General features: G+C 60.8%; 1 protein-coding gene across 3 annotated transcripts in view; it reads left to right on the top strand.

Annotated features, from left to right (window-relative positions):
* The first annotated feature begins 16,130 nt into the window (after positions 1-16,130).
* Positions 16,131-26,990, top strand: part of UNC13A (unc-13 homolog A) — a 37,448-nt gene continuing 26,588 nt past the window's right edge. For 2 of the 3 annotated variants that reach the window (XM_088067641.1, XM_088067639.1), the window contains exons 1-11: positions 16,131-16,231; positions 20,975-21,004; positions 21,335-21,434; positions 21,643-21,760; positions 21,951-22,074; positions 22,219-22,292; positions 22,372-22,426; positions 23,136-23,171; positions 23,703-23,913; positions 24,355-24,480; positions 25,840-26,463. In XM_088067641.1, the coding sequence (XP_087923767.1) occupies positions 16,210-16,231; positions 20,975-21,004; positions 21,335-21,434; positions 21,643-21,760; positions 21,951-22,074; positions 22,219-22,292; positions 22,372-22,426; positions 23,136-23,171; positions 23,703-23,913; positions 24,355-24,480; positions 25,840-26,463 (1,520 nt within the window). In that variant the 5' untranslated portion in view covers positions 16,131-16,209. The remainder of the gene's footprint in view (positions 16,232-20,974; positions 21,005-21,334; positions 21,435-21,642; positions 21,761-21,950; positions 22,075-22,218; positions 22,293-22,371; positions 22,427-23,135; positions 23,172-23,702; positions 23,914-24,354; positions 24,481-25,839; positions 26,464-26,990) is intronic. The other variant, XM_088067642.1, reaches the window with a different exon arrangement.

Here is a 26,990-nt window from a genome sequence, read left to right as displayed (position 1 = left end):
CACCTTTCCCCTGTTTTATTCCCCCCAGCTTTTTGCCTTTTTCTTTTTTCTTTTTTTTTTTTTTTCTTTTATTTACTGTTTTTTTCTGGTTTCTTGGGTCTCTCCCTACGCTGGCCCCGGGTGCATCACCTTCGAGGGGCTGTGTTTACCCAAGTGGCACCATGTTTGTCACCAGGGCTGGCTTGCTCCGGTGTCTAAATATGTGGTGGAGGCACGTGACAGTGGGAGCAAACATCCTCCGCTGGCTGCCAGCGTCAGGGCTGCTCCTTCTCCCGTAGGATTGGGGCCGAAGCCTCCCAGCTGCTGCACCCAAACGCTGCCCTGGGGCTCAGCCCAACCCTTCAGCTGTTTTGGGGTGAAGAAGAGGATCTGTGCTCCCCACCCCAGTTTGCCTCTCGAGCCCAAGGCGGGATCTCTCCCTGCTGTCCCATTCCCATGGAGCTGCAGGAGAAGCACCACGTCTGTGTTCCAAGTGGGGAAACCGAGGCACAGCTCCTTACTTGCAGGGGCAAATCAGACCCATGGGGGATGATTTTAATATTTTAAAATCTGAATCTTTTAAAATCAACATTTTGGGGTCTTTGGGGGTGAAGGCTGTTGCCGTGGCAGATAGGGGGTCTTGCACGCCTCTCCTGGCTCCCGTGGACACTTTGGACATGGGTGAGCTCTGTGCAAGGAGCATTCCTGGCTGAGCAGGGGGAGGTGGGGAAGGTGCCCAGCCCAGGTGTGCAGGAGGGCCCTTGGGCAGCACGGAGCCAGCAGGACCCACAGGCTCTCACCGAAATGCCCGCGCTGGCACTCCCCACCTGCCCGGCCACCCTGGCTGTGCTCCCAGAGCGGGGAGGAGGGGAAAGGCAGTGTCACGGGCCAGGAAGCCGAGCCAAATCTCAGCCCAGTGATAATGTTGAACACTGATTTCTATATTCCCCTTCCTCCGGCCTGGCAGGACTGTGGGGTGTGTGGAGCCAACAGCTCCTGCAGCCGGAGCCTCCATCGTGGGGCATCCTGAATCCGTGTGTGCCCTGCATCCCAGCCAGCTCTGAGGCCCAGACCTGCCAGGGGGAACTGCAAGGCAGAAGGAGACTCCAAATAAAGGGTGTTTTGGAAGAATGGAGGCACCGTTTCTGAATCCAGGGGGTTTTTGAATCTAGGGCCCTTCTGGGTGCTCTGCTGTGTCCAGCATGTGCCAAACTGACTCCTGAATCCCAGCCCTGCCCTGGGCTCTTGATACCCCTGATACCCTCAACACCTCCTGGACACCCCCACGCTGCACCTGTGTCTGACACTGAGATGAGAGCAGGGCTGTGGGGAGTGCAGAGCAATCCCTGGTCTCCAAGGTGTCTCAGAAATGTGGGTTTCAGGTCACATTCCCAAATCCCCGGGAACGACCCTGCAGCCCCAGGCTCCTGTATAGAGAGCATGGGTCCCTCCAGCCTGGTGCATCCCAGACCTGCCAAGGTGCTGGTGGAGGTGTCACCCTGCTCCTGCTCCATCTTTCCACCAGCCATGGAGGGGCCACTGCAGCACTGGCACCCCACAGCACCATAAACCCAGCTCCAGCCTTGGAACTGGGAAGGCTGTCTTGAAACCAGTCCGACTAGAATAACTGGGAAGGCAACTGTGGTTTCTTTTCAGGAAAAAAGAGATCTCGAAAAAGAACTGAAACTGTTTTCATTTGGACAAAAATATTCCTAGACATTTTTCCACATTTTGCCAGAAAGAAAGAGCATTTGCTTTTCATTTTTCAATGGAAACCCAGAGAAATGTAATTGAAAATGATGTTTTCCCTGAGAAAGAAGAAAAAGGCAATTACGGTTAAAAATCCATTTTGGAAAAAAACAAAGCAACTTGGTGAAAGAAAACCCTCCCCAAACCAGGCCTGGCCTGTGCTGACACAGTTCCCCCTGAGCTCTCATCCTGCTGGGTGCCGCTGGTCATTCGGGCTCCCTCGTGTCCGGAACGGCCACGAGCTGGGAATGGCCAGGAGCCGGGACCGGCCTGACAGCGGGAGTGGGACACAGCAGGACATCCCCACCACGTCCCACCACATCCCTGCAGCTTGCCTGCATTTTGGAGTGGGGTGTGAAGCAAACATGAGACGACCTCAAACACTCAGTCCCATGGTGCTTTTTGGAATAGTGATAATTAAATTCAGACTTTTTTCCTTTCAAAATGCCCTGGAAAAATCCAATCACTTTGCAAATCAAAATAAGCATTTCCAATTAATCCTCTAACTTGAACCACATGGCTTTTAGGGAACGCGGTTGCACTCTGCTGAGACGCTATTTTTAAACTGGTGACGACTCCGGCGATGTTCCGAGCGTGCTGCAGACAGGCACGGCACGGCCCAGGCCGCCGGCGGCTGCCGGAGGGAGCTCGGGCGCACTTTGTTCCCCTCCCTGTCCCCCAGGTGTGCAGGCGGTGCCCCCTGGCCAGTGCAAGGCAGGTGACAACTCACTGAACACCGGTGGCTGCAGGGACACAGCTTGAGGCTTCCTGAGTTCAGCTTTCCCTCTCCAATGGTGGTGGCCACGGTTGCAGAGGAGACAGCCACAACCTCCTGCTCTCGCCAGCCAAGGGGTCTGAGCAGCAGCACTCCCAAATTCCTCCCCCGGGGGCTGAGGCTGCACAAACTCATCACAGGCTGGCTGGGCACCAGGGCTGTGCCAGGGACAGGGGTTAGGGGGTGTGAGGACAGCGCCCATGTCACAGATTGAGCATGAGGACATTAAAGTGTCCCCCAAACTCCCTCCTGGAGTACTGCAGAGACTCTGCCACTGGGGCAAAGCCCTGCTTGCAAGGCCACTACACCTGGCACCATTCCCAGTTGTGCCAGTGGGAGGAACTGGTGCGGCGCCTTCCCCTCTGACACCTCTTTTGTCCCTGGGGACAGGAGCCTTGAGCTCCTGGTGGGCAAAGGCACCCAGGTGAGGGATGGGGCCAGCCCCTGTCTCCCGGTTCCTGTCCCTGCCCCACTCCAGCAGTGGCATTTCCACTGCCATGGTGGTGCCAAGGCAGTGCTGAGCGGTGCCAGCTGCCACCCGCCGGGCCTAGGGGTTATTTTTAGCCCTGGCTGGGGATTTGGGTGCTAAGCAGCCGGCACCTCACAAGCTGATTTGAGCACTAAGCTGAAAAGCTGGGGACGTGGCCAAGGCAGGCATGGATCTGGCCCCGGCCCCCACCTGCCCCCAGTGCTGGGGGAAGGGGAACCAAACCCTCTGGGGAAAGGGAGATGGGCAAACCTGAGGTGCTGTGGGGTGGTACCCTCATCCTGCTGCCTGTCACTCCCCCGATGCCTAGGGATGCCAGGGATAGTGACATAGGGGGAATTGGGCTGTTGGATCCCCTCCAGGCCGCGGGGGCTGGCGCTGGGAAATGCTGCCGTGGGCTGGGCGAGGCGGGAGCAGGCCCCAGCCAAAGTCAACTCAGCCACCGACATTCCCAGGCTCCATGTGCTGACGGACGCCCCAGTGCCCGGGGCCTGGGCAAATGGGGTGCTCTCCACCCTCCCAAATCCTCCTCTTCCTCACACGTGTGCTCCTGCACGTGTTTTTCCTCTGGGACTGTTTTGGGAGCAGCCAGGAGCCTGCAGCATCCCCTTTCCTCAGGGGCTGAGGCTGTGGCGGGGCCAAGGCTGGGTTTGGCACTGCTTTGAGCACGGAGCCAGCGCCTCGAGCTGGGACCATGGAGCTGCTTGGGGCCCGGTTTATCCTGCTGTGGGGATACTGTGGGGCACATCATCTGTGCCGGGAAAAAACAGGGTGCTGAGCTGCTTGGGGAGCTGTGGCAAAGGAAGGACGGCAGGGAGAGACACTGGAGTGCTGAGAGCACCCTTGGCCTCAACCCAAAACTTCTCGCTGTGTTCTCTAACTAGCTCCTTCTCACCTTCATCACCTCCTGCCCATTCCTCGTCCCCCGTGCCGGGGTCCCCAGCAGCCAGGCTGCTGTTTGGGAAGGAGCCATTCCCCTGGGGACACCCAGCATAGTGACGTGCTGTGGGTGGCTCATCACGGCGGGTGAATGGCAGAAGGGTTGGCCTCGGCCTGCTCCCCCATCGCCCCCTACCAGCTCCAGGGTGGTGCCCGCTGCTCCCCGGCAGCCTCCCCGCCGTGCCAGCTGGCTGCCAGCCCTGCCTGGCACCGGGGCCTGCCCGCTCCTGCCCGCACCTGCCAGCGGCAGAGCCGGGCCCAGCCCCGGTGCTCGGCCCCTGTGCCAAGGAGCACAGGCTGACCCTGCCGACACGGCCTGGCCCCGCACGTCACGCTTGGCTCTCGCAGCGATGGGTTCAGGGCCCAGAGCGGGGCTCGCTGCACCCAGCACCCGCCGTGCCTGGGGATGGGCAGCGGGGATCCAGCCAGCTCCGCTCCCCCTCCCGAGGCAGCCGCAGCATCTCTGCCCGCACCCGGGCTGGTGGGTGTTCGGCAGACGGGCGCGGAGGCGGCTCTCGGCACTGTACCTGTGCCAAGCAGGCGGCTCCGAAATGCTGCTGGTGCCAGGGGGGCATGGCTGGACCCCAGTGGTGGCTGGGGCTCCCTGGGGAGCTGATGGGGGGTGAGAGCGGGGCCTGGCCCCAACCCTGGGGGAGAAGGGCCCTTCCCTGGCACTGCCAGGCAGGGTTAGGGCTGTTCTGCGGGAGGAAGGGGGCGGCTGCCTGCGGCGTCCGGCCCTGCCGTGTGGGCTTCCCAAGCTGCTTGCCGTGCATTTTGGAGCTTATTAAGAGCTGGGCTTTGTCAATAAGGCACCATATAAAGCACATTGTTGTCTCTTAGCAACCTTAACTAGTTTAAGAAGAATTTTGTTTAGTTTTTTTTTTTTTTTTTTGGAATATAGAGAAATGCACCAGGAAATGGCTGCGCCAGCCGGGTTCATCCGGGAGCACCCGCTCTTCCCGCACGAGTCAGCGGCACAGCACAATGGCTTGGCCCCAGCTCCAGCCCCAGCTCCCAGAGAGCAGGGCCTGCTCCCAGTTACAAAATGGGAGTGCAGGGAGCATTGGGAGGCTGCTGGGGGAAGGACACAGATCCAGGGGTAGCGATGCTGGCGATGGGGAGATGATCAGGCTCTGCCAGACCCCATCTGGACAGCCTGCAGGAAGGTGGGGAGGGTGTGGAGTGACCCTGTACCCGGTGTGAGGACAGGAGGAAGCTCTGGCCATGCCTCATTATTCCCTGTGTCCCCAGCCCCGGTACTGCACAGGAGCTGATGGGGTGCCATGGCCAAAGGCACCAGGCAAGTGGTGCCAGAACCACAGGTCCTCCACTCCTGCCCGAGTGGGACCAGCATGGATGGAGACAGGGCTCCCACCACATCCCTGCCTGGGCTGGACTGGGATAACTGGGCCCCAGCCTCTTACTCTGCATGGTGCTGGAACTGGTTAATGGCAAACGGCGCCTGGGAGCATTAACCCAAGCGGGGGGGCGGGAAGGGGGGGTACAAACAGGCGCTGAGGGTGAATCTGCAACTGCAGGAAGTCAGTTATTAATTCGAGGGAGACGTTTTGCCCCTTGATTTACTGTCGCCGGGCCTTTACGTAACGGCAGGGCAAGGGTGGGAGATGCTGTGGGGAGGGGGTAGACGAGGTAGGGTGCAGTCCAGCATCCCCCCAGTGCTCCCTTCTGGTGGTTCCTGAGCCCCCCATGTGAAAGGAGAAGGCGATCAGGGTGGGAGTCCACCGGATCAGTGTGCCACCATGTGCCAGGGAAACATGGGGAACCCTGAGAGAATCCTGTGCCTTCCCCATGGGACTTCCTCCTCCCCGCCCCCTCAATTGTCGGTGTGGGCCCTGGCAGGCTGGTGACATGGCTGGGGCCTCGTGTCCTCATGTCACCTCCTGGGTCGGGGGACAGGAGCTGGCAGAGCAGCTGCCGCCTGCGTGGTGCCGGCGTGCAAACATGGGGGTGTTTGAGCATGGATGCGCTTACACATGTGGATGGAGGTGCACGTGTGACCACGTGGGCACGTGCACATGCCTGTGTGTGTGCAGACGTGTGTGTCTTGCGCGCCTGTTTAGATGTGTGTGCACTTGCACGCCCATTTAGACGTGTGTGCACACGTGGGTGTGCTTGCACGCCCGTTTAGATGTGTGTGCACACGTGGGTGTGCTTGCACGCCCGTTTAGATGTGTGTGCACACGTGGGTGTGCTTGCACGCCCGTTTAGATGTGTGTGCACACGTGGGTGTGCTTGCACGCCCGTTTAGATGTGTGTGCGGGCGTGCATCGCTGTCCTCTCAGCACACACCACGGGCACCACCACGCACATGCCGGGGAACACGCGTGCACACGCAGTGGGGACCGGGGACACGCGGGGTGTGGGACCCACAGCAGTCCTGTGACAACACCGAGTGCCAGAGGACACGGCAACCCTGTGGCAGAGGACACGCAGCGTGTCAGAACCCCACGGCAGCTCTTTAACCAGGGGACACGTGGGGTTCCAGGGGACACAGCAGCCCTCGGTGCCGGCTGGCGGGTGGCCCAGGCGGGAGAGGGCTGGGGGATGCAACACTCCCCTGCCTTCAATTGGCTGAGCGATAAATAAATAAAAGGGAATTAAATAAATAGAGGCGAGTCGGTTTATATAATCGCTGGTACAGTTTGTCCTGAACCTCTGCACGGATTAGAAAGCTGGCACCGGCCGTGGGTCATTAGCAGCTGGGCTGAGCCCCCCCAGCGTGACCGCCCTGGCCCCAGCCCCCACCAGCGGCCCCCAGCCTTGCCCCCTATTTACCTACCCGGGTACTTTTTAACGAGAAACCTTGGGAAGGGCTGTGCACGTGTGTGCACGGGTGTGTGAGTGCTTGCAGGGATGTGTGTGTACGTGTGAACTCTGCAAACGTGCACAGGAGGGCACACGGCTGTGTGCAGGCACCTGCCTGTGCCCAGGTGTGCCAGAGCAGGTGGGTGTGTGTGCAAGGAGCTGTGTGTGCGTGTGCCTGTGGCCACTGCGTGTGCATGTGTGTGGGGTGTGCACAGGAGTGTGTGCATGCACATGTGTTTTCATGTTTGTGTGCATGGGGGCCAGCACACACACGTGTGACTCTGCACGTGGTGTGCATGTGCAGACCTGTGTGCGTGTGTGGGCACCTCACACCTCTGTGTACAACGCGTGTGCTTCTCCCCCTTCGGCTCAGGAAAGCGTCTTTCTCCTACAGCTCCAGTTTCTTCCTGGGTGCTGGGGTGCTCTTGCAAAACCATTTGGTTTCTTCCCTGCCTTTTGGAGCAGCACCTGGGGGGTGTGTTTGTTGGGGGGTGCGGGGAGCCCCCTCAAACAGCGTGGAACCGAGGGCAGGAGGTGTCAGTGTGCCACAGGACTGTGCTGCCCGGGGTGCCCTCCCCAAACACCCACAACCCCCCCGGGACCACCATCACCCACGAACCTCGGCTCCCCTCCTCAGCTGCCCCAAATTGCTCCGAGTGGGCCACGGCAGAACGTCCCACGCTGGGATGGCCAGAGGGACCCCCCGATGTCCCCGGGCTCATCCCCAGCTGCCCCGCAGGCTGTCCCAAACCCTGCAGGACGAGGCTGCGCTGCTGCCCGGTGCCGGGGTTGAATATTGAATATTGAATACTGAATATTGAATATTGAATATGCCCGTGACGGTCTGTGCCCGTGGCTGTGCCGCTGCCGGTGCCCCTTCCCCTGCCGCTGCCGCTACTGATACCGGCACCGATACCGACACCATTCCCGTCTGTGCCCGTTCCCCTGCCTGTTCCTGTGCCAGTGTCAGTTCCCGTGCCCTTCCCGTTCCCGTGCCAGTGCCGTTCCCGTGCCGGTGCCTGGTGCCGGTGCCGTTCCCGTTCCCGTTTGCGGTGCCCGGTGCCGGTGCCATTCCCGTCCCCGTTCCCGGTGCCCGGTGCCCGGTGCCGGTGCCGGTGCCGTTCCCGTTCCCGTTTCCGTTCCCGTTCCCGTTCCCGTTCCCGGTGCCCGGTGCCCGGTGCCGGTGCCCGGTGCCGTTCCCATTCCCGTTCCCGTTCCCGTTCCCGTTCCCGGTGCCCGGTGCCGGTGCCCGGTGCCGTTCCCGTTCCCGTTCCCGTTCCCGGTGCCCGGTGCCCGGTGCCGGTGCCCGTTCCCGTTCCCGTTCCCGTTCCCGTTCCCGGTGCCCGGTGCCCGGTGCCGGTGCCCGTTCCCGTTCCCGTTCCCGTTCCCGTTCCCGGTGCCCGGTGCCCGGTGCCGGTGCCCGTTCCCGTTCCCGTTCCCGTTCCCGTTCCCGTTCCCGTTCCCGGTGCCCGGTGCCCGGTGCCGGTGCCCGTTCCCGTTCCCGTTCCCGTTCCCGTTCCCGTTCCCGGTGCCCGGTGCCCGGTGCCGGTGCCGTGCGCGCTCTTCTGCTGCCATCTAGTGCCCACGCACGGGTGAGTTCCCGCAGGGCGCCTGTCGCTCGTGGCCTTCCCCGCCTGGGCAGTGCCTCGGCTCGCTCTGCGCTGGAGAAGCCACCTGTACCTTGGGGAAATCTCGGTGCTCTCTCTGGGGGTGCCGGTGGGCTGGGCCCCCTGCCTTTAGACCCAGAGGGGGTGGTGGGCCCTTGGCTCTGGGGGAATGCGGAGCAGCATTTCCCCTGGAAACTGGGAGAAAGCCAGCAGAGCCGCGGTACCTGGGGAGAGGTCAGCGGCACGGGTCGGTGCCATGGCTCTTGGATGTCCCGCCACATCTTCCCTCGTAGCCACCCCCATCTCACGGGCACAGGCTGTGGCAGAGGGGTGCAGGATCCTGGCTGTACCCACCAGCGACCATCCTGGTGCTGCTCTTTGTCCCTGGAAGGGACGGTGCCGTGGAGGGGCCATGGGTGGCACCAGCTCCAGGCAGCACCAGCCACCTCATTGCTGTTGCAGCCGTGAATGTCCGTCCTGCGGACCTTAGCACAGCCGTCCCTGACAGCCATTCTATGCAGGATGATGGAGAGCAGCTTTCCTGCCTCTCTCCCGAGCCTCTCATCCCGAGCTCCCTGAGATGGATGGACGGCCTCGCCCTGCACTCGATACCTGCTGACTCAGGGACTGGTGCGCCAGCATTGACGGATCAAGCTCTGCATTGCTGCCGGGGCTCAGCAGTAAATCGGCTGTGCCGGAGCCAGCCGAGCCCAGGGAACGCTCGTGTGCAGATGCTGGCCCTGCCCAGCAAGGAGGGGGTGATCGATGGGGTGTTGGCAGAGGTTCAGGCTCCTTGGGGCTTTGCTCAGGGACGTCTCAGCAGGACATGCCGCAGAAGTATTTTTAGTCACGTAATTCATAGCTACCTCCAGCCTGATTAATTTTTTTCTCCCTTGGTCAATCGATCGCACATTCTTCCCCGGAGGATGGATGTGTGCCGGGAGCTGGGTGTGCTGGGAAGGGCTGAAGCAAAACCTGGACGCTGGGTCCATTTCAGAAAGCTTAATTTGATTCTGTTTTCCACAGAGTAAAGTAAAACACCTGTATGAGGGACCACAAATGCTGAGAAAACCCCTGTCTCAGGTGCCCCCCAACAGGCCAGGGTGGGTGCAGCAGTGAGCACCTGTGAGGCAAAATTGGTTCTGGGACTGTGTGTGCTGACCTGGGCCAGCTCCTGGGGTGCTCCAGCCTTTCCCAGCTGTAGATGCTAAATGGGAGCCAGGAAGAGGCTGCAGCATCCCACATCTGTCGTCTCTGGTGGAAACATTTCCACTCAGGCCTGATTCAGCAAAACAGTGTTTTCCCAATTACTGCTGCACTCGGGATGAGGACACACAGTCCTGTGGGCTGCCAGCATTTCCCAGGGGTGCAGAAGGTGGATCAGGCAGCTCACGTGCTCGTCCCCTCGTTGGGAAATGTGAGCTTAGGGAGCTCAAAGGATGGGCCTGATTTGGGCTTTAGGCTCCTGTTTGTGCTTGCACCCACCCCTCTTCTGGACCCTCATAAATCCTGTGAAGGGTCTGCCACGGCTCCAGCTGCCCGGGTGAGACCCAGCGTTTGTGGGTGCACAGCAGGGCCCGCACAATGAGGTCACCCCGACACCGCCCTGAAGCCCTGGGCTCCTGCCAGTCCCTCTTCCGGCCGAGCGTCACCCACCGCCCCCGTGGCCTGGCACGACCCAGCTTCCCTGAGCCGGCGGCTGCTGCCCGAGGCCGAGCAGGGCTGCGGGGGCTGCCTCAAAGGCCCAATTTTCTTGCTCTGAAGCGTTGGCTCTGTTCGGCGTCAGGCAGGGCAGTGGGGTGCCGGGGCAGCGTGGGTGCTCCCGAGGGAAGGGGCACTGAGCTCCCGCTGGGCACGGCGCTGCCAGTGCCCCCCACCTCCAGCCCTTTGATTCTGGCCCAGCCTCTTGCCCTGGAAACTGCAGCTGCCCACGGCAGGGTCGTGCAGGGCAGGATCTGATCTCCTCTCCCTGTGCTCTGTGCCTGAACCACAGAAGAGCTGACATGATGCCGTCCCTGCATGAGGAGGGGGACAACCCAGTGTCCCCAGGGGTTTGCTCTGACTGGGATTTTGAGGTTCCCTTGCAAGTCTGAGTGGTAGCGGTGGCAGTGCCTCGTTCTTCCTAGCAGGAATCTGCTCATCCTGTCTGCTTCCCAGTTATCCTGTCCTGGGAGAGCTGTGGGGTTCCTTGAAAAGGGTGATGGGTTCTTGGGAGCTTGGGCACTGCATCCCCTGGCTCAAGATTTTGCTGTGAAGCTGCAGAGGTTCCTCTGCTTCCCAAAACCAGTCCGGGATTGTGCCCAAAGCAGCCTTAAATGCAGTTTAAGGCAATTCACAGCGCCCACCTTGGGCCAGTGCAGGTGCTGGGGGATGACAGCCAGGCCCCCTTGCTGGTGCTGTCTCAAGGACAGGAGCTGAAGGGATTGGATGGGCCTGGCAGGAGTGAGGTGGGGCTCACACCAGCAGAGACCTTCACTGCCAAGCACGGAGATGCTGTTTCTTGCCAGCAGCAAAGATTTCTCCAAAACCATGTGAGTAAAGCACCTGGAGTGAGCTGGGGCAAGGACAGTCAGGTTGGGACCCAGGGCAAGGCTGGGATCAGCAGGAAACAATAGAGACTCAACCCCCTGAAACAGCAAGGTGACCACTGAGCACGTGTGGGTCAGTGGGTTCCACCCCAACCCCCCCCTCTCTGCCTTGGTCCCAGCCAGGGTCATGGCACAACCTTCCCATCCTTGGCCCCAAGTCCCTCTTTTACCCACGATCAGCTTCCCCCATCCAAAATCAAACAGCCAAGAGCTTCCCCTGCACCCCTGACCCGGCCGCCCTCACTCACCATCCACCAGGTCTTGGCCCTCAAGTCGTAGCAGAGCTTCCACCTCACCGAGCCCCCGGCCGCCGGTGCCGCTGCCGTGCCTGCTGCTTCCATCCCCGGCGGCTACTCTGGGAGGCGGCTGCCATGGTGCCCTGCTCCCCGTGCCATCACAGATCCTTTCACCCTCAAAAACCACCCAGGACAGCTTCCAGCCCTGGGGAAAAGCAGCTGAATGGAGGCGAGGAATGATCCCAGTCCGGGAGTTCCTGGCCCGGGGAGGCGGGCCGGCTGCTCTGGCTGGGCTGGTGGGTGGTCACTGCCGGGCAGAGGCTGTGCCAGCGGCTGGGCACGCCAGAGGGACAGCACCACGTCAAAGGGACACAGGGACTCTGGTGGCTGCGACAGCAGAGGGACGTGCTGGGTCTTGGAGGGTTTGGGAGTTGCTTTGGCTTTGTCTGCCCAGGGAAGGAGCTGCTGCAGGTACCACCTACAGACCACCAGCCTCTGGTCCAGGGACCCCAATGTGTCCCTGTGTGGGTGATGGGCTCCCATGTCACCTGTTCAAGAGCTGTCCTGTGTCCCCCAGCGCGTATGTGCTCAGATGGGGAGACTGTCCTTCTCCTTCTCCTTCTCCTTCTCCTTCTCCTTCTCCTTCTCCTTCTCCTTCTCCTTCTCCTTCTCCTTCTCCTTCTCCTTCTCCTTCTCCTTCTCCTTCTCCTTCTCCTTCTCCTTCTCCTTCTCCTTCTCCTTCTCCTTCTCCTTCTCCTTCTCCTTCTCCTTCTCCTCCTCTGGCTCTGTAGAAACTCAGGGATGAAAAGGGGGTGTGTGGGAGTCTCACTTGAGTATCTGGAGGAGCTGAGCACCAGCAGAGCTGTGGGGGCTGATCTCTGCTCCCAGTGTGGGGGCAGGATTGCTGGCCCTGTCAGCCTGGTCCCAGTGTGACCTGGCCCAAGGAGGTCAGAGGTGCCTCAGGGGTGACATATTTTGGCCCCACTGTTTCCATGTACCCCAAAGGATCCCAGTGGGGGTCACATCTCTCCCCTTCCCACTGAGACTTCTCCATGCTCCCCACCCATCCTGGATTTTGGGCTTTGCCACAGGGAATTCTGACCCCAGTGAGTGCTCAGTGCTCTCAGCTGTCCATGTCACCATGTCCATTTATCGTCCATTCTCCCAGGAACTATGATTTGATTTGGAGTTTGGGGGTTGTGGCTGAACAGCTGGCTCTGGCTTTGTTATTCTCAGGGACAATCAGATCCTTCGCTGTGCTGCCTACTGGGACAAACTGGGTGCACCTACTGGGTGCCCTGCCTTCCCCCTGTGCCCCCTGTGCCCCCTGTGCCCCCTGTGCCCCCTGTGCCCCCTGTGCCCCCTACCCCCTGTCTGCTGTTTGAAGACTTTCCAGCCCCAGGGTTTTGCTGCAGGGATTGAGAAAGTTTTTGAGTAGATTTGGGTATTTTTTTTTTTGCTTTTACGGCCCAGGACTCACGGGAGAAGCTGAGTTTATCCTGAGCTGGAGATTTTATGACATTTGGAGGTGTTCAGGCAAAAAGCTTCTGGGGATGGAGCCATCCTGCTGCCTGGGGCCCAGGGGGCTTGGGCAGCACCACAGACACAGCCAAAGGATTTTGGGATGGCTGAGATGGCTGTGTGGGAAGGGGAGCAGCACCAGAGGCAGGCTGCAGGAATTCATCTCCTGGAAATAATTAATTTCAAGGCATGGAGATTACTTCCTGATTTACTTTTTTTTTTTTCTAAATTCCATTTTTTTAATCCTTATTTTTGATCAAAAGCCAGGCCTTTTCTTGGGAAAAGAAACTCTGGAGCTTCTCATGAATGCTTTCCTGTCCAGTGAGACTTTCTTCATCCAACCAAGGGTTTGGGGCAGAAAATAAACCCCAAGTTGAGCCATGGCTGCAGCTCAGAGCTGGGTACCAAGGCAGGAGGTGGCACTGGGCAGCAGTGGGTGCTGCAGCGGGGGGGAGGGGTTGGGTGGATTGAGGTGAATGAGGAAAATCCTCCTGTCTGGAATATTCCAGAATTGCTGTTTGGCTTGGAAAAGGCGGCTTTAAAGCTGTGTGTGATAATGTGAGAGTGTGTGCACGTGCACTGATGTGTGTGCACAAACAGGTGAGTGTGTGTGTGACATGAGTGTGTGACACGAGTGTGTGTGTGACATGAGTGTGTGACACGAGTGTGTGTGTGACATGAGTGTGTGACACGAGTGTGTGTGTGACATGAGTGTGTGTGTGTGACATGAGTGTGTGTGACATGAGTGTGTGTGTGACATGAGTGTGTGTGTGACATGAGTGTGTGTGTGTGTGTGTGTGTGTGACACGAGTGTGTGTGTGACATGAGTGTGTGCGTGTGACATGTGTGTGACATGAGTGTGTGTGTCTGTGTCACACGTGTATGTCTGTTTCACACGAGTGTGTCAGTGTCACACGAGTGTGTCAGTGTCACACACTGTCAGTGTCACACACTGTGTCAGTGTCACACTCTGTGTCAGTGTCACACACTGTGTCAGTGTCACACACTGTCAGTGTCACACACTGTGTCAATGTCACACACTGTGTCTGTGTCACACGAGTGTGTCTGTGTCACACACTGTGTCAGTGTCACACGAGTGTGTCAGTGTCACACACTGTGTCAGTGTCACACACTGTCAGTGTCACACACTGTGTCAGTGTCACACACTGTCAGTGTCACACACTGTCAGTGTCACACACTGTGTCAGTGTCACACACTGTCAGTGTCACACACTGTCAGTGTCACACTCTGTGTCAGTGTCACACTCTGTGTCAGTGTCACACACTGTCAGTGTCACACACTGTGTCAGTGTCACACACTGTGTCAGTGTCACACACTGTCAGTGTCACACACTGTCAGTGTCACACACTGTCAGTGTCACACACTGTGTCAGTGTCACACAGTGTGTCAGTGTCACACACGTGCCAGCACACGTGCCTGATGTGCTGATGGTGAGTGGAGCAGTTCCCGCTGGAGGCGGCTCTGCTGCCCCAGGGCTGCGGCGCTGGCAGAAGCAGGGAGGAGATGCCACGAGACGGCACCAAAATGAACATTGGGAGGCCCTGGTGGGGCTGGGAAGAGCCTCTGGAATATCCCTGGCTGTGGGGAAGGGCTCTGGGGGTGTCTGGGGGACCCGAACCTCCTGCCAGGGTGGTGGCACTGTGGAAATGCCATGTGCCATGTGAGGGTGGGCACTGTGGAAATGCCATGTGCCGGAGCTGGGGGTGCCACACAGTCCTGGTCCATCGCCAGGGGCATTGCTCGGACTTCACGGGAGTCTGGAAGTGTTCTGACAGGCAAAGAGGGGCAGAAGGGGGCGAGAGCCCCTCAGAGTGAGGGGTGGGAGGGAGGTGGCTCAGTCCTGACACCCACCCTGGCACGGGCCCACTCTGCGGTTCCTGGGGCAGGGCTGCTGGGAAGCAGAGAGCCGGGGGATGGATGTGGTGGGGAAGGGGCTGGGGCTGAGCCAGCTGCTGCAGCCTGGGGACCTGGGGGGCTCTGCCTTGGCATCTCAGCACTGCCCAGGACAATCCTGCCTCCTCTGGCTTGTCGTTGGTACAAAGCCCAGCTCTCTGTGCCTCAGTTTCCCTTGTAGGAAGGGTTCTGCCCATTGCTGCCCTCTGTCCCAGCTCCTGGGGTGTCCCTGCAGTGTCCCCCGGGGCCTTATCCCTGGAGAAGGGTGGGAGATGGCAGCGGGGCTGTTCACAGCCTGGCTCCGTGGGCCTCCCTGCTGCCCCAATGGGGTCAGCCTGCCTGGGCCGTCACTTCACAGGCTCTGTGTGCACCTGTGGGGGATGAGGGGTGTGAGGACACACACAGATGTCCATTTTCCACCTCTCCTGCCCGCAGTGGCTCCAGTACTCGCTGTCAAGGGGCTGACCCACCCAGGCCTGGGACTGCTTTGGGAGGGTCAGGCCCTGCTGCTCTTTTGGGACCTCTCATTAATGATGATGGATCAGTGTGCAGGGTCAGGCCAGGGCACTCCACAAGTACCCTTGTGTGCACATCTTCCCTTGCTCTTCTGTGCCTCAGTTTCCCTTGGTATCTTTTTTCCCACTGGTGTTCCTGACGCCACTTTTTGCTGGTCCCTGCAAGTTGCAATGATGCCATGGGAATAACATGGTGTCACGTTTGCTTGCACCACAGAGCCACCAGGATCAGCAAGATGGGAGTGTGAGCCCATCACCTGGTAGGGTCGTAGGGTAGAGGAGGCAGATGGGGACAGGATAAAACCCTGTCCGAGCTCATGTCCCCAGTGATGGAGGTGGAGGTCTCTGCTTTGCTCTCATGTGTGGGATCCCTTCCATGAGGGTCAGCATCTGGATGCTGCTCCCTGTCTGGGACCATGGCAGCTTCTGCAGCCCCTGAGCTGGGATCATTGCCCAGATCTGAGCATTTCTTTGGGATGCCACAGCACCACAACATTGGGTGGCTGAGAGGAAAGAGGGGACAACAAAGGGGGGTGACAATGCCAGCGTGCCCCTAGCTGCTCAGACCCATCTCTGAACGTGCACCGGGGGGGGCACGCCTGGGATGGGGTGTGGGGTAAATTCTGCACCCCAAAACCACCCCCCTTTAAGGCAGTGCAGGCAGGACTGAGCTCCCCCCACCCCAGCTGTACAAGGCAGACGACCCCACCCTGGCAGGGAAAGGAGGGCACGACAGCCCCGAGGGGTGCACGAGACAGCCAGACCGCAGGCCCCGGGCAGCACGGCCCCGGGTAACACGGCCCCGGGTAACACGGCCCCGGGCAGCACGGCCCCGGGCAGCACGGCCCCGGTGTGCGCTGGCCCGGCCGGTTCGGCTGTGAGGGGCCGGACCCCGCCGGGACCCCGCCGCGGGGGGGGGGGGGGGGGGGTCGGGGGGCGGCGCCGGGCGGGCGGGGGCGGGGGTGACGTCAGGCGCTGTCCGCGGTGCTGAGGGAAGATGGCGGCGCGCTAGAGCCGGGCGGCGGCCAGGGCCCCCCGCGCCCCCCGCGCCCCCCGGCACACACACCGCCGCCATGTCGCTGCTCTGCGTCGGAGGTACCGGGACACAGGGCACGGGCCGGGCGGGGGGCGCGGCCCGCAGCCCCTGTGCTCGGGGCGGAGAGGGGGGAGCGCGGGGCCGGCGGGGCCGAGGGGGGTGCGGGCACAAGGGGGGCGGATGGGGGGGGGGGGGTCCGTGGGAACGGCACCATTCACAAGCACCGGGAGCGTGGATTTATGAATGAACCGGCGGGGGCGCGCGCGCGGCGCGGGAGCCGGCAGTGGGGGTGGGGGAGGGACGGGGGTGTGGGCGCGCCCTGCCCGCACAGGGATCCCCCCGGAACCCCCCGGAACCCCCCGGGATCCCCCCGAGCCCTGACCCTGAACCCCCGCCGGGAGGGACGGGGCCCCCTCCGCGACCCCCCTCGCCCCATGGGGACGGCAGGGGAGGGACAGGACTCCCCCCGTCACCCTCCCTGGCTCCCCCCCACCATGGGAAGGGGGCTCCCCCCGGAACAACTCCCGGGCTTCCCTCATAACCTCCCACCGCCGTGGGGAGGGAGTTGCCCCCATAACTTCCCACTGCCGAGGACGGAGGGGGCTCCCCTATAAAGCCCCCCCGGGCTCCCTCCGTAGCCCTCCCCCGTCGTGGAGAGGGAGCTCCCCCCTCGCCGCCCACCCCAGCCGCTCCTGGCTATCTCTCTCCAGCTTTCCGCCCCCTCGGAGCCCCCTTCTTCCCACCCTGCCCCCTCCCGGCGTCTCTTCCTACACCCCCCTCAAGCGCAGACCTCCATGTACTCACCCCCCAAACACCCCTGCCCGTACACCCCCACCATCGCATCTCTCCCCATATACCCCCGTACACAACCCCCCAGGACCCCACCCCTCACGCCTATCCTCAGGCACCCACTCAGCCCTCTGCATTCCCAAACATCTCCTCATCAGAAACCCCCCGTATGTGCCCCCAACACTCCACATCTATCCCAAATCCCCCAATTACACCCTCAAGCACCCCCGACCCCTAAAATCCCTGCCCTCCCAAACATCATCCATCCCCATCTATGAATGTCTACATTCTCACTCCCCTAAACAGACTCCCATGCATCCCAAATCCCACACTCTCCCCACCTCCCTCTGTGAACCCCTGAATACCCCCTCCAATGATAGTCCTTGCCCCAGCCTCGCTTCCTGCAGCCCCCTGTGCTCCTGCAGGTGTTGCCTCACCTGGGCATGGTGATGCTGGTGGGAGTCAGGGCAGCTGGGGGGGTCAGGGTAGGAGCCTGGGGCTCTGGTGCTGGTGTGTGCCCAGTTTGGGGATCTGGTGCAGGTCACCCCATACTGGGATGAACTGGAGGAGTGCACAGGTAGGGGATCCCTGCACCCAGCGCACTGAGCCCTGCCCAGCTCGGTGCACAGATGAGTCCTGCAGGCTTGGCCTCAGCCTCGCTGGTCAGTCTGGATTGAATGCTCAGTGAGGAGGGGACAGAAGTCGGGAGGGGCCCTTCTCAAGGCCCTGTGACATCCTGGTGGGAACGGGGTAGCACTCGTGTGTGTTGGATGGATGAAGGTGACAGCTAGGACAGGGTGGGGCATAGAGTGTCTGGGATTCCCCCACCCCAGGCGAAATCTGGAGAAAAACGGGGGCTCTCCCAATGCTGCCAGAGTTCATCAGGACCGGGGCCGTGCCCCCTTCCACTCCCTGACATGTCCGAGCCCCCTCTCTCGTGGCAGTGTCACAGCTGGCATGCCCAGTGTGCCCTCCCAGCTAGCCCCAGATTTCGGGTACTCTCCTCTGGCAAAGGGGCCCCTCTTTACACCCACTTAAAAGACTGTCACATGTGGTGACACCCTCGGTGGTTCCGGGGGTGGCTGCCGGGAATCAGCTCCGAGTGGGTTCCGGCTTCCCCCGGTGCCCCGGCACCACTCGCTGCTCACGCTTCTCGTGCTATTTTGGGGGTCCCGGGGGCGGGGGTGCCACCCCAGAGCCTCCCACAGGCTTTCCCTGCCCCTCCTGGGGCGCTTTGTGCCACCGGGTGTCCCTGTGTGACAGGCACTGGGGTGACCTGGGAGTGTGGGGTGAGTGGGGACAGGAGGGGGTGTCTGGAGTGGCGGGAGGCAGACGGACAGATGGACAGGCGGGCGGATGGGCATCCGGAGAGACAGATGGAGAGACGGAGGGACAGATGGATGAAGGGGATGGGAGACGTGATCACGGAGGCTGAGGGGTGGGTGGATGGACTGACAGAGGGGTGGGGGGATGGAGGGAGAGGACAGACAGAGGGGTGGATGGAAGGACAGGATGGACAGATGGAAGGATGGATGGAGGGTTGGACAGAGGGTTTGGATGGAGGACAGAGGGATGGACAGATAGATGTATGGGGGGATGGACACAGAGACAGGTGTGCAGAGAGACCAGTAAATGGACAGATAGTGCAGAGGGCAGAGACATGGGTGGATGAATAGATAGAGGCGTGGACGGAGAGACAGGTAAATGGACAGACAGAGGGGTGGACACGCAGGAGATGGACATGTGGTGGGTGGTGGGGTGAGTGGGTGGACAGACAGGCAAATGGATGGACAGACAGAAGGATGGGTGAATGGAGAGACAGGAAAATGGACAGAGGGGCGGGTGGATGGACAGAGTGGGTGGATGGATGGACAGCAAGATAGATGACAGACGGATGGGTGGATGGACAGAAGGATGTGTGGGTGGAGAGACAGATAAATGGACAGACAGCACGATGGATGTACAGAGGGATGTGTGGATAGGCAGAGGGATGGACAGACAAACAGACCTGTTGGGGCATGCCAACAGCCCAACCCAGTTTTCGTACCATTCCCAAACAAATCTCTGTGAGCTGCCTCCTGCCTCAATTTCCCCAACTAGTCAACATCCCCTGAGAGGAGCCAGATCACCCCAGCCTGGGAAGGTCCCAGCTTTTTGATGTCACACGAGTGTCACCTATCCTCAGCTCCTTGCCTGGGGACTCAGGTTGAATTTAGCCCCAGCGTGGCACCCCAGGACCTGCTACCCCTGTGCCAGCTTTGGGGACCCTTTGATGGGTGGGAGGGCAGCACATCCTGCAGATGGTGACAGCAGGACTTCTCCCTGGCAGGAGATGACAGCCAGGAAAACCACGTGTTCCCTGGGTAATTGTTTGTTCCTGTCAGCTCGGGTATTTTTGGAGCTTTTCCTTCCTCTGCTCTTGCGTTTCTTTTTGGAAGCAGCAGCTGGTGAAGAGTAGTGGGTGCCCCTGGGCCCGGGGGAAGGGGGATCCCTGTCAGCCACAGGCAGGTTCTGACTCCAAACGCTTTATTAGAATAGAATAATATAAATTTATAATATATATAATATAATGTATAAATACATTATATTTAATTTACATAATCATTACGTAAATTAACCAGTGTTACCACAGTGGTGCCAGCCATCCCCAGCCAGCCCCCAGGCTCCCAACCTGGTGTCACTCGAGGATCTTTGGGATCCCGGAGCCTTGTGCCACCCCCCAGGTGTGAATTCCCTATCTCCGAGTGAAGCTGCGGCTCCTGAAGCGCTGTGATTCCCTGGGAACATGGCTGCTACTGACGTAGCTGGTGACCTTCCTTCGGGCAAAAAGCCACCCAACGTGTCACCCTTTTGGTGGCACTGGGCAGGCAGCCGACTCAGAATGTCCCCAGTTGTTTTCCAAGGCGATGATTTGCCGTGCCTCAGTTTCCCCGAGGTTTCTGGTGCCACGTGGCTCCTCCCAGCCCTGCCCGGCACGTGGAGCCGGCGGCAGCCCCGCGTCCCCTCCGCCGCTGGTGGCGGTGACAAGCGGCTGGCGAGCGGCACGTCTCCGAAATCAAATTGCCTTTGATGTCGCAGGGCTATTTTCATCCCTGCTCGGTCACGTTGGTCCTGCGCCCGCTGGCACCCGCGTCATTTAACCGCTCTCCGGGTGCTGTGTCATTCCCTCCCCGCCTGGTCCCCTCCTGGCAGCCCCGCGGACACCCCCGCCACTGGCAGTCGGTTCCTGGCTGTGCTCAGCTCTGTTTGCCCCCCGCTGCAGCCAAAAGCTGGGAACTGACCCCCACCCAACTGGGTAAAGCTGGAGGGGGTCAGCCAGAATTGGGGGGGTTTTCCCATGGGGCTGGGCAGGATCAGAGGGCTCCCTGCACCCCCCAATGGGCAGGATGGGAACCAGCCCCACAGTGCCCCATGGGGAGACATGGCTGGGATACAGTGGGGATGTTTTGGGGCTGTATAGGATTTTGGGGGGCATCTCCTCCATCCTGGGGCTGTTTTTGTGCAGGGAGGCTTACAAACCCCTGACCCAACAGGTTTCCTGCTGGAAATCTGGGTCAGTGGTTTGGGAGAGCTTTAACCCTGGTCCTGCTGGGCTGGTGCCACCCAGCTGGGACTTAAGTGGGGAACAGGGTCCCCCAGACCACAGGTTTTCTTCTGGGTATGGATGGTAACATTGTCTGTTTCTCCAAATAAATCCCAAATCAAAAGTGTGGGGTGGGGGGGGAACACCCCCTCAACAGTGCAAGGCTGGTCATCTGGGGTAGCAAGCTGTCCCAGAGCAGCAGGTTTTTTGGGGAGCCTTTTCTCCCCTCTCATACCCACCTCCAGCTCATATCTGATCCCTCACCCTCACCTGGGCACGGGGGATCCCAGCACTTTTCCCACCTGGCAGTTGGGTGAGTGTGGGGGGAAACTGGGACTGGGGTCCTCCCACCCCCTTGACACCCTGGTGGGGATCCCCAACTTTCCCCAGGGTCTCAGCCTGATTTTCTTCCCTCCCTTTGTCCCTACAGTTAAAAAGGCCAAATATGATGGGCCCCAAGGTAAGTGAGACCTCACCTGCCTGCCCACCTGAGGGGAGAGGGTGGGGGGCTCTTGGGCTGGTTGGATGTGGCAGGGTCAGAGGAGGGGCTGGGGAAGGTGGTCGAGGGGACCCTTAGCTCTGGGGGCATCATTTGGCAAGCTGGGGACACACACACACAAGTGGGGGTGCACTGGGTGGAGCAGGGGGCTCACATCGTACCAGCCCTGGCAGATGTAGGATCCCTCCTGGGACTGGGGTGCTGAGGGAAGCGTGTGTGGGGGTGGCACTGGCTGGTGTCGGGGAGTGGGGGCACACTGGGGGTCACTTCACCCTCTGCTTGTTCCCACAGAGAAGTTTAACACTTACGTGACTCTGAAGGTACAAAATGTCAAGAGCACGACCATAGCGGTGCGGGGCAACCTGCCCTCCTGGGAGCAGGACTTCATGTTGTGAGTGTCCAGGGGGGCCCCTGAGTTCCCCCATCCCTGCTGCTCCCCCTTGCCCCCACAAATAACACGGGGAGTCCCCCACTGCCCTGACCCCACATCTGGGGGCTCCCCTGAGTCCTGGGCTGGAGGGGACAGGTAGAAGCTGGGGTGGTCCCAGGAGGCTGCTGGGACATGAGGGGGGTTAACCTGATACCTTTCCTGTCCCCAGTGAGATCAACCGGCTGGACTTGGGCCTGACTGTGGAGGTGTGGAACAAGGGGCTCATCTGGGACACCATGGTGGGCACGGTGTGGATCCCCCTCCGGACCATCAGGCAGTCCAATGAGGTAGGGAGGCAGGCACAGGCATCTCCCTGCTGAGCCACAAGGGACATGTGCCACCCCCGGCTGTCCTTTGGACCAGGCAGAGCCTTCCCCATCCTGCCTGGGGCCACCCCCAGTGAGCTGAGTTGTGTGGGTTGTGAGGCCACGAAAAGGGGGGTCTGGCAGCTCTCCTCACCCCATTTCTACCCAACAGGAGGGCCCTGGGGAATGGCTCACGCTCGACTCCCAGGTCATCATGACAGACAACGAGATTTCAGGCACCAAGGATCCGACTTTCCACCGCATCCTCCTTGACACTCGCTTTGAGCTGCCGCTGGGTGGGTGCCCCATCCCTGGCCCCCAGGCCCAGGCTGTGTCTTTCCTTGCCTTGGAGCTGGGGGGGATCTGATGCTGTGGACCCAAAAGTTTGAGGGCTGTTCTGGGGGAGGTCTGTGCACCAACTGGGGTCTTTGCCCTCGCAGATATCCCTGAGGAGGAGGCCAGGTACTGGGCCAAGAAACTGGAGCAGCTCAATGCAATGCGGGACCAGGATGATGTGAGTGCAGCTGGGCCTGGGGTGAGGGGGAAGGGGCAGTGCTGCCAGCAGGAGCCCTTACCAGCTCCTCTCTCCCCAGTATGCCTTCCAGGAGGAGCAGGAAAAGCCTCTGCCTGTGCATGGCTCGCAGTGCTGTAAGTGCTGCCCTGTCCCTGCCCCACTGTGGGACCCCCACACCCTCCTTCTCCCCACTCCCACACCGAGGAGTTTTAAGGGGTGGGCTCCACATCTGCCTTGGGGCACCCCAAGTGGGGCTCAACTTCACCCCATACCTGATCCCCATCCCCATTCCTGTTGTCCTTCCTGTGTTTGCCAGTGTTTCTTTGCTGTGTCCCAGCTCCACAGTGGGTGAGCGTTCCTGTGGGTGGAGGGGAGCAGAGCATGGGAGCTGTGGGGCTGATGAGGGCAGTTCCTCTGGGGCAAGGGGCAGCAGGCTGGTGTTTGGGGGCTGCTGGATGAGGGCCCTGCAGAGGCATTTGGGGTGGCAGCTCAGTTTGTCCCAACACGTGCCTCAGTTCCCCCTTCTGTAACCACCCCAGGGGCCATGCATTGTTTAGTGCCCCTGTGCCCAGCCTCAGGCCCTGTCCCCTGTCAGTGCCACCATGCCTGGCCATAGCATTGTCCCCAGCCTGGGTCAGTGACGCCGTGGCCACCCCAGGCACTGTCTCCAGTCCAGCTTGGTGTCATCTTGTTCAGGCCCAGGCAGTGTCCCAATGCCAGTGTGCCCCATCCTGGATGCTGTTCCCAGGGCAGTGTCCCCAACCCAGTGTGCCCTCTGGGGGGTCGCTGGTTCCTCCCAACCACCCACCTCCATCTTTATTGTCTTGGCCTCTTTCTTTGTAGGCAACTGGAATTATTTTGGCTGGGGAGAACAGCAGAGTAAGTATCCTGCCAACTTCTCTCTTCCCAGCCTGGGGGTCCCCAGCACATCCCTCTTTGCCTGGCCCAGGGCTCAGAGGACCTGGAGCTTGGGTCTAGGCTGTGGCCTTGTGCCATGACTCTATACTGGGTGAGGACAGTGTCACCAAGTGCCCTGTCCTGGGCAGGGCTGTCCCCATGGGCTGGTGGGGACATGGCACCATGGGTCTCTGTTCCCTTGGGATGTCCCAGTGGCAATGAGCAGCTTGGGCTTTGAATCTGTGGTGGAACATTGGTGGGGCAGAGGGAGGGAGCCTGCCCCCACTCTCTTCCCCCTTCTGTATGTCCCAAATTCCCCCTCCACCTTTCCCTCATCCCCCCAGACCCTTCCTGTGCCAATAACATGTCAGCTCTCCCCTTGTCCTGCCCTGGGCCCACCTCCCCAGTACAGTCCCATAGCAGTGGAGACACAGTGGTGGCACTATAGGGTCTGTTCAGGGTAGGGGGCAGATTTGGGCCATCCCCTGCCCCACTCACTGTGGCCCCTTGCAGATGATGACCCTGACAGTACCGTGGACGACCGGGACAGTGACTACCGCAGCGAGACCAGCAACAGCATCCCCCCACCCTACTACACCACGTCCCAGCCCAACGCCTCCGTGCACCAGTACCCCATGAGGCATCAGCAGCAGAGCTCCCGTGACTCCTACACTGACTCCATGCAGAGCTACGAGATGGACTACTCGGACCAGGCTCCCATCAGGTAGTGTGGCCACAGCCAACTCACCCTGGGACCGGCTCTCTCCACCTCCCCCGCAGGCAGCAGAGGCCAGCAGGTACCCGGGGTGACGCCAGGGATGGCGCTCCCAGTGCGGTGGGTGACAGAGGAAAGGATGCTGAGGTGAGGAAGAGTCGGGTGGTGCTGGCTCCATCCAAGCCTTTCCTTCTCACTGGGAAGTTTTCAAACTCTTTTGGGTCACTGCCCTCCTCTGTCCTCACTGGGTTTGGGGCCCCCCACCCCTGGCTGTCCCTACTGGGAGCTGGGCAGTGGAGCGTGGGGTGGCTGGGGGCACAGATGTGGCAGAGCCCAGCCCAAGTGCCAGCCCCAGGCGGACAGAGCCTCCCTGCCAGCGTCCCCACGGCAGCAGGGGGTGGCGGGTGGCGGTGGGACCTCGCTGACCATGTTCCTCTCCTCCCCTGGCAGACGCTATGGTAGCGTAGACTCTGCCGCAAACGGACGCAGCGACGCTGAGTCCGGTTCTGAGTCGAGCAGGCGGACCAGCCGCCAGCCTTCCCTTGAGAGCAGGCGGTCCCTAGACCTATCGGATAGGTGGGTCACTACCTGTGCGTGTGCCGTGTGCCGTCGCAGAGTGCTGTGGTCGGTCCTTGCAGCCATGGTGAGGCCAACACCAGTCCTGGCAAGGGCGGCCTTGTGCCACCCTCCCCGCCCCGGATCGGCCTTGTACAGGGACAGCATTGGGATGCTCCAGGTGTCCCCCCAGCCCCTCTTGCTTCTGCACCCCAGTTCATGGGGTGACATCCCAGCATCCTGGTCCCGCTTGCTGGCACTGCAAGTGTCTGGCAGCACTGCTGCCTGTTCCTTGTCATGCCAGCGAGTGTGGGACTGAGCCCTTGCGGACTCAAATGCCACCCCCTGTTCCTGGTCACCTGCCAGGGTGTGCCTGTCTGGGCAAAAGCTTCGTGCAGTGATTTGGGATCTTACAATGTGCCAAGAGCACCTCTCTCAGCTTGGGCCAGGATCAGGATGGGGAGGTGTGGGGTTTCCAGGTGTGAGCTGTGTCTCCTGCATCCCTGTGCCCCAAGTGCTCCTTCCCAAGGTACCTGGATGATGGCAGTACCCCTCCCAGCTGGGACCAGCCTGAGCCATCCTCCAGCCCTCTTTTCCCTGCGGTGTCCCCTGGCTTCCCACAGCCTGGCTCAGCCACTCTGGGCTCTGCCCGGCCCAGCTCCTCCTCTTTGTCCCCTCACACACCCCCTGAGCCCTGGCTGCCAGTGCTGGAGACGTGGTGTCGGCCTCTTCCTCGGCATGTCCCTGTCCTGTCTGCATGTCTGCTTCTGTCAGCCTGTCCCCACGGAGCCGTGGGGCTGCCCTGTCCATGGCAGCCTCCTGGGGCACAGGGTCCCCAGGGGCCTCCCAGTGCAGGCAGCTGTGAGAGGAGGGGGCTGGAAGGGCTGGGGTGGCAGATGGGGTGGGGGAAGGAGTCTGGCCTGGCAGCAAGAGCAGAGAGGGGACCCCCGGGTAGAGATGGTGTTAATAGTGAGGGAGATGAGGGGGTGTCCTGGGGTGGGGGTGCCACTGAGGGCCGTGGGGAGTGCTGGGACATCAGGGTAGAGGTTGGGTGACAGATCTGTGTCTCAGGGGCAGGACAGGGTGACTGGCAGCAGCAGGAGGTAGGATCTGGCTGGGGTGAGCATAGGAGACAGCCACTGTCACCCCCATCCCCTCTCTCAGGCCAGGCACAGGCAGGGAGTTCAGAGTGCCCCTGCTGGGGGGGCTGGCTCCAGCTGACAGAGTTCCCTGGTTCCGTGCCTTTGGCTCCCAGGATGAGGAGCCCAGTGCCCCTGGTGGGAGCTGCACATCCTCCTGCCCCTGGTGCAGGGCCCCGGGGCTCTGCCTGGGGTGACACGGACCCACGGGAGCCCTGTCCTTGTGTTCCCTCGCCCCCAGCCCCACAGGGAGCAGCCGCTACGCCTCCTCGGCCGAGCTGAGCCAGGGCAGCTCCCAGCTGAGCGAGGACTTCGAGAACGAGAGCCTGAGGGACTCGGAGCTGGACGAGAGGGACGGGGACTCCTACCACTCCTGCCACAGCTCCGTCAGCTACCGCAAGGACTCGCCACGCTGGGAGGAGGAGGATGATGATGATCTCTACCTGGAGGAGGAGGAGGAAGAGTTCATTGAGGACTACAGTGAGACTGAGGAGGGCTACCCCAAGGAAGAGGAGTTGGAAGAGGAGGAGGAGGAACTGCGGGACCAGGACACCTATGAGCCCCCTGAGCATGAAACATACCCACCACCACAGAAACCCCTGCCACAGCAGCAGCAGCAGCAGCAGGTCCCGCAGCAGCAGCAACAGCAGCAGCAGCAGCAACCCCAGCTGGTCCCACAGCAGAAGCCTCAGCAGCAGGAAAGGAAGGAGGAGAGGAAAGAGGAGAGGAAAGAGGAGAGGAAGGATGAGAAGGACACTTCTGCCCCACAGGAAGCCCCTGAGGCCCTCCAGGCCCAGCAGGCAGAGGAGGAAGTTTCCATGCAAGAGGCAGCCCCAGAGACTGAGCCCCCAAAACCGGCTGAGAGGTAGGAGGGGGAACTGACCTGTCGTGTCCCTGGGATGGCACTGTGCCTGGAGGCACTGAGCATGCCCTGGAGGTGGCTCAGGGATGGTGCTGGTGCTTGGTGCAGGACAAGGGACCTTCTGCTGTGTCTGGAGCTTTTCCAGGTGCCTGAGCCATCAAGGTGGGAGAAGCTCACCTTGTGCCACCCAGGCAAGAGCCAACACCCTGGGCACGCTGCCTGGGCCCAGCCAACCCCTGAGCTAAGCATGGCTCAAGGTGTTCAAGAACCTGCTGGGGCTACAGGGCTGCAGGTTTATAATCTGGGACAAACATGGGGCTGAGGGAATGGGATACTGGGGCTGTGATTCCTCTCCTCTGGCACAGGCTCTTGGCACCCTGGGTGGAGCTTGGTCAGGAGATTTCCTTTACAGAAGTCAGTTTTCTCCCTAGGCCTGGTAGAAGCTCATCCACAGCCTCCTGTTCTGTACAAGAGAATTAATTGGTGGTCAGGTTCCTGGTGCAGCATGTGAATAATTCATATACTCAAAT

Source organism: Pseudopodoces humilis, chromosome 28, assembly GCF_049639895.1.
Source record: "Pseudopodoces humilis isolate 2021_Gansu_Grassland_sample_001 chromosome 28, ASM4963989v1, whole genome shotgun sequence".
NCBI lineage: Eukaryota > Metazoa > Chordata > Aves > Passeriformes > Paridae > Pseudopodoces > Pseudopodoces humilis.
The sequence above is the reverse complement of the archived record's forward strand: the minus strand, read 5'-3'. Positions and strand labels throughout refer to the sequence as shown.